Source organism: Condylura cristata, unplaced genomic scaffold (genome assembly GCF_000260355.1).
Source record: "Condylura cristata isolate star-nosed mole 26May11 unplaced genomic scaffold, ConCri1.0 scaffold00008, whole genome shotgun sequence".
NCBI classification, from domain to species: Eukaryota; Metazoa; Chordata; class Mammalia; order Eulipotyphla; family Talpidae; genus Condylura; species Condylura cristata.
In genome coordinates this window covers 2,471,654-2,481,873 of record NW_004567109.1, presented here as the reverse complement: position 1 = coordinate 2,481,873, position 10,220 = coordinate 2,471,654, and the positions used below count along the sequence as shown (strand labels likewise).

The following is a 10,220-nucleotide window of genomic DNA, read 5'->3' as shown; positions in this document are numbered from 1 at the left end:
CTCCCTCGCTCTGGCCCGCAGGCTGGAGCAGCAGGGTGGAGTACGAGCCGGGCACGGGCGCGCTGGCCCTCTTCCCCAACATCGGCCTGGAGACGTGCGACGGGCCCGTGGCCTCGGTGCAGGTCACGGTGGCGCTGGAGACCGAGCACATCGGGAAGGGCTGTGACCGCGACACCTACTCCGAGAAGTCCCTGCAGCGGCTCTGCGGTAAGGGCCAGGCCTGCGGCCCAGTGCGCTGTCCAGTTGGCAAGCCCAGCGCAGCCGGCCTTCTCGCGGCTGTAGCTGCCTGCGGGCCCGCGTCCCTCCCCGCCGCCCGGCCCGGGCCTGCCAGTCGGCTTGTGAGAACCGGACTCGCTCCGGCGGCCGAGGGTGAATCTCAGCGCTATCACTCGATGGCCTGAGTCCATCCTCGGCCGGGAGCGACCGGCAGGACGCAGCTGACCTCTCCTGGTTCCTGCTGCCCCCTCAGCAGTGGATCTCAGTGGCTCTGCCTGCTCTGCTCCCCAGAATCCTCTCAGCCCCACACCCCACCTCTGGCCTAGACCCCCGTTCTTCTACAAAAAAAAAGCCAAGTTCTGATTTGAAAAAAGTATTTTTCCAGTGTGCATGGAGAAGCATCGAAAGCGTGCCCACGTAAGCGCAGTGAGTTTTTTTTATTAGTTTATTTTTACATATTTTTGTGCATTTTTCCATCTCAGTTGCAATCCCCTTGGGTTTCCCCTCACCAAATCACCCATGTGCCCTCACCATAGTCCAGTGCATTTCCCTCCCCCACTGTTTTTGATCCCATCCCCCACTCCACCGCCACAAAATGTCTCTGCTATATGGCTGTTTATCATCATCACTATTTTCTTGCCTGTGAGTTTTAAGTGAAACAGCCGTTTAAGACTGAAGGGAAATAGGGCAGCAGCCTCTGGCCTTGTCATCACGAGGGCTCCTGATGAGAGAGTTCCCATGCTCACTGTCTGCTCGCTGCTTTTCTTCCTGTATGGGAAAGCCCATTCTCTGCTGGCCCGGCCCAGCACGAAATCCACTGGGCTTGGGTCCCCGAGTAGCGGGATCGCCCGCCCGAGGGCTGGGGCATGAGCCCTGTGAAGCCACAGGGTGTAGGGCTGATTTCCTGTCCAGTAATGCCACAGGTTTTTTTTTTTTTTTTTTTTTAAAGATTTATTTATTTATGCATACAGAACTGGGGTACAGGCCAGAGGCTCAGGGGTGGTGAGAGGCTTCACCAGAGACAGAGTGGGGAGCAGAACAGGCAGATCGACGAAGTACACTGCTGAGGGGAGCAGCGGGTGGGTCAGGAGAGGTCTGCCACACCATGTGGTCACCTCGGGGGCAGGCGGGAATCGAACTCATGCGGAAGTGGCTTTAGCTTCTCAGTGCAGTGCTTTAACCCGCTGCGCCACCAGTGAGGGCCAATGCCACAGGTTTTAAGTAAGCACTTTGTCAGCTGGACGGTTGAAAGGTAGCAGGCGCGGAAAGCACTTCGGGGCAGACTGCTTGCTGGACGCTGCCCTTCTGCGTGAGTGCCCACCTTCCCACGGCCACAGCGGAGGCGGCGTGGACTCGGTTTTACAGAGGGGTTATCAAGACCCGGGAGGCTGAGTCACCTGCTTCGGCTCGTGCTTTCACCTCATCAAGGCAGGGACTGTCCGAGATTAGGGACCACCAGTGGCCACCAGGAAGATCCGCCCATCTCGCGCTCCGGCATTTTCAACCAGGCTAGAGCCTAGGGAGGGTATTTCTAGTCTGCATTTCACAAAGAAAGCCCTGGGCGGGCGTGTTCGCACCAGCTGTCCGTGGCGGGTGAGCCTGGGTAGGGGTCACAGGTGAAGCTTATCTTCTTGCCTTAAAAAAAACAACCACAAAAACTTGTGGTTATTTATTTATTTATTTATTTTTTTTAAGATTTATTTATTTTTGCATACAGAATTGGGGTACAGGCCAGAGGCTCAGGGGTGGTGAGAGGCTTCACCAGAGACAGAGTGGGGAGCAGAACAGGCAGATCGAGGAAGTACACTGCTGAGGGGAGCAGCGGGCGGGTCAGGAGAGGTCTGCCACGCCATGTGGTCACCTCCGGGGCAGGCGGGAATCGAACTCATGCGGAAGCGGCTTTAGATTCTCAGTGCTGTGCTTTAACCCGCTGCGCCACCAGGGAGGGCCGGTGGTCACCTCCGGGGCAGGCGGGAATCGAACTCATGCGGAAGCGGCTTTAGATTCTCAGTGCTGTGCTTTAACCCGCTGCGCCACCAGGGAGGGCCGGTTATTTATTTTTTTAAAAAATATTTATTTATTCATACAGAGCTGGGGTATAAGCCAGTGGTGTGGTGGGGGCGAGGATTCACTGGAGACAGAGTGGGGAGCAGAACAGGTAGACCGACGAAGCACACTGCTGAGGGGAGCAGTAGGCGGGTCAGGAGAGGTCTGCCGCGCCACGTGGGTCAGCTCCCTGGCAGGGGATCGAACTTTGTGCTGCAGTGGCTTCAGAGAGCTTCATCATGCGGTGCTTTAACCGCTGCACCACCAGGGAGAGCCCCCGTGGTTATTTTTTATGAATTCTTTTGCTCCTGAGAGCCTCTGGGGGGGCCGCACCTCGCCCTGGCTGAAGGTGTGTGCTCGCCCCAGGGGCTGCGTCTGGCACCGCCGAGCTGCTCCCTTCCCCCGGCGGCTCCTCCAACTGGACGGTCGGTCTCCCCACGGACAATGGCCACGACAGCGACCAGGTCTTCGAGTTCAACGGCACTCAGGCCGTGCGGGTGCCCGACGGCGTGGTTTCCGTCAACCCCAAAGAGCCCTTCACGGTGTCCGTGTGGATGAGGCACGGGCCGTTCAGCAGGAAGAAGGAGACAGTCCTCTGCAGCTCAGACAAGACAGGTGGGCACCGTGAGCGGTGGGCCCGCAGGGGTCACCCAGAGGTCGCGGGAGGAGGCCCCCGAGCGCCCCCACCGGGCCGGCTGGTGACACACGTCTGTGTGTCTCCCGGTGCCTGTGTCCTCCAGGTGCGTCCTGGGGTGCAGGTGACTGTCATGCGCCCTCAGGACCTGCTCCCCGCTGGTGCCCGGGTGCCTTTGTTTCCGAGCCTCCGCCCGCTGCAGGGCTCCTTTGTGCTGATGAAACCGCGTCTTCAGCCTCCCGTTAAGGAAGTGGCTCGTGCGTCCCCTGTGGGTCTCGAGGTGGCAGTGTGCCAGCAGGATTTCTCTCTGCAGACATGAACAGGCACCATTATTCGCTGTACGTCCACGGCTGCCGGCTCGTCTTCCTCCTGCGCCAGGACCCTGCCGAGGAGAAGAAATACAAGCCGGCCGAGTTCCACTGGAAGCTGAATCAGGTGAGCGAGTGGAAGGTCGCGGCCGGGCGCTGTGGCCGGGGAGTGGCGCTAGATGAACGGGGCGGCCTGCGGAATGGGGCAGTCAGGTCCATCGAATTCCTTTCCAGGGAAAGCCTGAGTTGCCTTTTGGTTTATTTATTTTTTAATGTGTATGCATGTTATACGTGACGTTAATATAAAGGAAATCCTGTGGTTCATAGTCAAAGTGGTGTTAAAATTTGGGCAATAACAGCCTTTGCTTAAAAGCTGGAGCTGAGAAGCATGTACCTGCTAATTTATTATTGGAGGATTCGGCTCCCAGATGATGCCAGCGAACCCCGGGGTGTCTGCAAATTCAGAGGCACCATGGGATATTGTAAATGCTCAAGCCACCAGCGTGCTTGACATATTTCAGATACCACATGGAGTTCTAGCTCGAGGGAGCTGACAGCTCTGACGTGAGCTCGTGTTTTATTGCTGTGGATGAGGTCGTGTCTCTGCCAAGCTGATTTCCCAACTGCTACGATGAAAAGCGAGACTGCCGTGACAGTCAGTGTGTTACAGGAAGCCGAGGGCACCTTCCCACGCAGTGTTTCTTCTCCTGATGTAGGGTTGGGACAAGAGGGAAGGCCAGGGCCTCCGTTCAGTGTTGTTTGTCTCGTGCTGCTGCTGGCCCAGAGCTGACCGAGACGCTTGTAGGTGCTGGAGTGTAGCCTTGTCTGGTAGGACAGCGCCGGGACGGACTGCAGGAGCGGGCGGGAGGGATGGAGAGACGCGGGACGGATCCCCGGCGCCTCGAGCCCGGCCTGTGCGAGCCTTCCGAGCTCAGAGGCTCCTACCGTAGTTACTGTCAGAGCGAAGGAAGGTGGAGTCCAGCAGAAGGAATCGGGCTTCCTCGGTGGGCCTTCTCGGGCAGCGCTGAGTAGCCCAGTGAGAGCTCCGTGGCGCCCACGCTGCCTGGAAACCGCGCGGTGAGAGGATGAGAGCAGAAACGACCCTGCGGGACGCCGTTTTTCGCTCTGGGCTGCAGTGCGTCTTTCTTACCTGCATTTTCACCAGCTGACGTAATTGGAGGCCAGCCCTGCGTAGTTTCTTCTGACCAGGGTTGTAAAAGGCTGTTCCAGGAAACCCCAGACAGCTCCAGGCTACTTGGCCTTGTTCCAACAGTGAGTGGTCTCAGCCCCCACTCTCACCTGCTCATTTTATTACCGGCTGAGAAACTACTTGATACATTTTAAGCAAATAATAGCTACAGCTTTTCATCCTCTGTAGAGATACTGGGGTGAAATCTCTATCTGCGGAGCTGGCCCTGATGCTGTGTGGGGTCTTACTAATCAGCGACGGTCCTTGCTACAGCACATCCCCAGGGGGTGTTCGGCACATCCCAGGGGCTGTTCGGGTTTCCTACCTCTCAGGAGAGCAGGCACCTGGCCGGCGTCCGGCCGGGGGCGATCGAGTGGGCAGTGTGGCCGTGGCCTGCCGGCCGCTGTGGTCAGGGAGGAATAGGGTCCCGCTCCCCTTTCCAGGAACGGTGTGTGTGGGGGGGGGGGGGGCTTCTCACCAGCCGCCCTGGGCCTCTCCAGGTGTGTGACGAGGAGTGGCACCATTACGTGCTCAACGTGGAGTTCCCGAGCGTGACCCTCTACGTGGACGGCGCCACGCACGAGCCCTTCTCTGTGACTGAGGACTACCCGCTACACCCGTCCAGGATAGACACGCAGCTCGTGGTGGGGGCCTGCTGGCAAGGTAACCGCCCCCGGCCCGCCGCCGTGGTGGCGCGGGCCTGAGTCTCCGCTCCGTGTCTCACGCCTGTGCCCTCCTCTCCTCCCCAGGCTTAGCCTCCTTGGGGACGCGCGTCTAGCTGTTTGGGCGCTCAGTTTCCTGGGAGGCTGCACGCACCTAGGGTGCCACTGAAAGCCACTTTATCCATTAATGTGGCCACTGGAAAGCTTATGGCGACAGAAGCAGCAGTCAGACCTGCAGCGTGAGGGGCTTGAGCCGGAGGCTCCCCGGGCACAGTGCTGACCTCGGCGGGAGAGGGCCTGTGCCCGTGGGTGCCAACTGCGGAGGGCGGGCTGTGAGATGTCCTTGCTCGTCCCTGCGGTGAGGGGTCAGGGGTGGAAGTCATTTTGTTTAAATAGTTATTGATGCACACAGAACTGGGGTACAGGCCAGAGGTGCGAGGGGGTGAGAGGCTTCACCAGAGACAGAGTGGGGAGCAGAACAGGCAGATCGACGAAGTACACTGCCGAGGGGAGCAGCGGGCGGGTCAGGAGAGGTCTGCCGCGCCCTGGGGGCCACCCCCGGGGCTGGGTATCGAGCTGCGTCCTGACCCGTTGCACCACCAGGGAGGGCCGGGGGTAGAGGTTATTTTTATCGCTGAAGAAACTGAGGCCCCGAATCACGGGGTCCAGGGCGTGTCTCCCCAGGGCCTGAGGCCAGGGCTCCCGGGGTGCGGGGTGGTCTGCTGGGGCCTGCGAGCCCTCGGGGTAGCCATCCATCTAGAAGTGGACACGTAGGATTTCAGAGGTGGCCGACGCACACCCAGCCACTGGCCCGTGAGGCTGGCGCCGGCTCGGCTCCGCTGGCGCTCCAGGGTGGGCTTGAGCGGCAGGCGGCAGGCCTGGCCTCGGGGCTCGCGCGGCCACTGGGGCTGCGTGCGTGGGTCGCCATGAGGGCAGGAGGGCAGGCGTGGCCGGGGCTGTGCCCGGGGCGCGCAGCTGACCTTCGCAGCCCTGGAGAAGCTGACCTGGGGGTCCCGTGGGATCAGCAGGGACCGGTCCCCAGAGGCTCGCCTGCCCAGGCCTCAGCGCCACGGAGCCGCCTCCCGGTTTGGACTGCTCAGGGCACCCCTGGGGGTTGCTTTTCTCCCTGTGGAAACAGTGTACCTAGAATTGTGTTGGAAATTTATGGGAGAGCCTAATTTCCGGGGCGGCTTTGCTTGTTCTGGGAGAACTTGAAGGAACCAATGTTTAGTCTAAACCGTCTCACCTGAGTCCCAAATGTTTAAAAAAAAAAATTCACCTTCGAGATTTATTTATGCATGGAGGAGCTGGGGTGCAGGCCAGAAGTGTGGGGGGTGAGAGGACTCCCCAGGGGCAGTGGGAGCAGACCCACTGACATCCACTGCTGAGGGGAGCAGCGGGGATACGGGAGCGGTCTGCCGTGCCCTGGGGGTCACTGGCCGGGGATCGCACTAGTGGTAGCACCAAGACTGGTCCCCGAGGCCAGGGAGGCCCCTGATCCCCAAGTTTAATTTCAGTGACCTTTTACCTGTGAGAAGTGGAAACAGAGCCTGAGGGCTTCAGTCACTGGGCTTATCAGGAGCTTTTACTTGCTCTTTTTGAAATTTCAGTTCAAATTTGCTTCCCAAATTAAACAGCAGTTTCTAAGTAATGGCCTTAAAATTAAGAGCAGTGGTGCAGGTGCAAACCTAAGTGTTACCCGGACGCTGAGGCCTGTGTTGCTTGGGTGAAGGCGCCCGCCCACCCCGCGGTGGCCTCCTGGGCATCGCAGGTGCCGTCTGGGCTTCCTGCCTCAGCCTGCTCAGCCTCCTCCGGAGTGCAGCTCCCCCCACGCAAAGCCGTGAGCTTCGGCTAACAGGACGCCCTCCCACCCGCCCTTCAGTGGGTTTGTTGGCTCCCTGCGCGCCCCTGGGGAGTCCGGCCCGTGGGTCACCGCCTCCCTGCCCCACCCGTGGGGCTCCCAGCCGCTGCTGCCCCGGCCTCTCCGGGCCGCCTGGCTGCAGCCCCAGCGCCCCGCAGCCGGCTCACCGGGCCCGGCTGTGAGGAGCAGCGGCCGGTGCTGAGAACACTAGCGCTGGCCCAGCTCCGAGCCCTCCCCAGGACCCCTGACCCCCGGGGCTCCCTCCCCGCCTCGGGAAGCGGTTAAAACACCTTAGTCACTCTGCCCCTTAGGGGCTAAAGTCTAGGCCAAGGTGAACCTGCATCAGGCTTTCCGAAAATGCACGCACTCTCATTTGCTGGATTTCTTTTTTAAAGATTTATTTATTTATGCACACAAAACTGGGGTACAGGCCAGAGGCACAGGGGCAGTGAGAGGACTCACCAGAGACAGAGTGGGGAGCAGAACAGGCTGATTGACGAAGCACACTGCCGAGGGGAGCAACGGGGAGACAGGAGAGGTCTGCAGCGCCCTGGGGGTCACCTCCGGGGCGGGGGCGGCCGCGGCTGGGCTCAGCTTCGCAGTGCGGCGCTCCAGCCCGCTGTGCCACCGGGGAGGGCCTGGATTTCTTTTTAACGGAGGTAACCGGCTTCCAGCTGCGTATGACTTAGGTCATACTCAGATGTGGCTCACTGTGCCCGCTTCAACACCCCGGTGTCCCCACCACAGTCCTGGAGCCCCCTCCGTCCTCTGCCTGCGCCCCGAACCTCCCTGAGGGGATGACACGGCTGCCGGCTCTGTCCTGCTGGTCGGAGGGGAGCAGCCTCGGACGCCAGCTCGTGGGCAGGGAGACGCGGAGGCCACTGTGTGTACGCGGAGGCCACTGTGTGTCCATCCGAGGCCGGATCCAGCCTGCGTGTGCAGGAGGATGCGGGAGAGGCGGTGGAGGGAGCAGCCTGGGGTGGGGGGCGTGGGGGGCAAGTGGCGCCTGGGGAGGCGACCATCGGGCTTCTGGGTCTGGGTGTCCCCCAAGAACGAGAGGGGGGTCTTGCTCTGTGTTTCGCGTTTGGAAGCTTCTCGAAACCGACGTGCCAGGCCGAGTCTGACCAGCCTAACCTCTCGGCCCTCTCCTGTGTCTGTCTCGCTTCTCCACAGAGTATCCGGGAGTTGAGAGTGACAATGACACCGAGCCCGTGGCCCCCACAGGTGGCTGGACTCACCCCCACCCCCCCACCCCACCCCCGGTCGCGTTCATGTAAAAAAACGAGACGTCGGGTCATTCCACGTTCCGCATGACACGTCCGAGTGGCCTGCGGCCGCCGGCGCCTGGACCTGCCGCTTTGCACTCTGCTTCCCCGTTGCGTCACGGCCCGCCCGGCCCCAGGGGACGGCGGCCGCTGACCGTGAACCCGGGCGCCGGGGGTGCTGTTTGCTCTCATCTCCCCGGCCGCCACTGCATGAGGCGCCCTCCCTGACACGCCCGGCCCCGGGGGCCTGCGCCCCGAGCTAGCGGGAAGGACGCCTGTCCGCGGGCACGAAACGTTGAGGTTTCCCAGAGACCGAGGCACGAGCCGCCAGAACTGGTCTCTCCGCCTTCCTTCGCCCGCCCGCGGTGGCTTTTTGTCAGTGTGTCAAGGGCCTTCTCTGGGTTTCGTTTCCCTCCTGGCATCCTCCCCTGGCTGCGGGGGACAGGATGAGAGGCCTTGGCCCAGGGCTTCCAGTGCTGGGCGGCTGGAAACACCCCTTCATCCCATGGCATGTTTGTGTCGGGTCGCCCCAAGTGCCCAGGCAGGCTGGGCTGCAGGGGTGGGAGCGTCACTGTGCGCCGTGGACGGTGTGGGGCCCCCGAGGGGTGGCGGCCACGGGGGGTGTCGCGGGCCCCCGCAGGCCACGCATGACCATGAACAACCTGATTTTTCCACCGTGCTTCCACGTGGCTCGCAGGCTAACGGGACTCGTTATGACTAACCCGCATGTCCATCCATCAAGCTTACACCAGTAACACCGCGGGGAGGGGCGCGGGCACCCACCGCCCAGCGCGTGACCTCCGCCCCTCCCCGCCCGCGCTCCAGGTGGGGACCTGCACATGACCCAGTTTTTCCGAGGGAACCTGGCCGGCCTGACGATCCGTTCCGGGAAGCTGGCGGATAAGAAGGTGATCGACTGTCTGTACACCTGCAAAGAGGGGCTGGACCTGCAGGTCCCCGAAGACAGCGGCGGGGGCGTGAAGGTAACCCCGTGTGCCTCGCCCGCGAGCCTGGGCTCTCACCTCTTCTGTCATCAGCCCTGTGCTGTCTCCACGGGCCAGACTCGAGGGGTGTCCCCCGCCCCAGCCAGTCCTGCCTCACTGGGGACACCACCTTCCAGGTGTACCCTCACTGCAGTCTGATCACAACCCCCTTTTCTGCACCCACTTTCAAGAATCAACCCTCAGGTGACCCCCGCAGGTCTGCGGCACACACTTGGGGGTTCCCAGAGTCCTCCCTTTCGGGTTCAGTAACTCGCTAGAACTGTTCACAAAGCCACCTGTCCCTGCGGTCACTGGTTTCCCACGGGACCGGGGACGGGTGGTGTGGGAGCAGCCTCCAGGCCTTCTCCCACCGGGAAGCGCCCAGCTCCAAGTGCAGCCCCGACGCCACTGGTGACTCGGTCAGGCCCAGCCCCTCGCCCCTCCCAGGGTGCAGGCGGTTCCAAGCCTGTCTTCACCTGGAACATCTCTCAGGCACCCAGCACCCCACCCCCGAGGCTTCCAGGGCCCCCACCGACCCGCCTAAACCTGTGTGGCGGGGAGGGGCCTGAACGATGAAAGCTGCTCCCGTCTCTGGAAACGCCAGGCTCGCAGGGGCTCAGTGCCCAAAGCCGGGCCAGAGACCCGTATCTCTCCTCAGCTGTACCCCAGCGGGCGCGGGCGCGTCTGTCCGGGGTGCCCGCGTGTCCTCGCGGGCTGATCTGAGGCTTGTGGCCGGCCCACGCGGCGCCTGCCTGGTCACAGCGTGAGCCCCCCCCCCGCTCTCACACAACTGCAGATCCAGGCCAGCCCCGGCCCGTCGGTGCTGACCCTGGAGGGAGAGGACGTTGGGGAGCTGACCAAGGCCATGCAGCACGTTTCCTACCTGAACTCACGCCAGTTCCCCACGCCCGGGATCCGGAGACTCAAAGTCACCAGCAGGGTCAAGTAGGTGCTGGCTTTGCTTTTCTCTTCTCTTCTCTTCTCTTCTCTTCTCTTCTCTTCTCTTCTCTTCTCTTCTCTTCTCTTCTCTTCTCTTCTCTTCTCTTCTCTTCTCTT

General features: G+C 61.5%; 1 protein-coding gene across 1 annotated transcript in view; it reads left to right on the top strand.

Moving 5' to 3' along the window:
* The window catches only part of CLSTN1 (calsyntenin 1), a 43,183-nt gene that overhangs the window by 27,848 nt on the left and 5,115 nt on the right, over nucleotides 1-10,220 (top strand). The window contains exons 7-13 of the mRNA XM_012722067.1: nucleotides 13-207; nucleotides 2,629-2,877; nucleotides 3,210-3,331; nucleotides 4,894-5,056; nucleotides 8,090-8,140; nucleotides 9,007-9,164; nucleotides 9,961-10,109. Coding sequence (XP_012577521.1) covers nucleotides 13-207; nucleotides 2,629-2,877; nucleotides 3,210-3,331; nucleotides 4,894-5,056; nucleotides 8,090-8,140; nucleotides 9,007-9,164; nucleotides 9,961-10,109 — 1,087 coding nt within the window. The remainder of the gene's footprint in view (nucleotides 1-12; nucleotides 208-2,628; nucleotides 2,878-3,209; nucleotides 3,332-4,893; nucleotides 5,057-8,089; nucleotides 8,141-9,006; nucleotides 9,165-9,960; nucleotides 10,110-10,220) is intronic.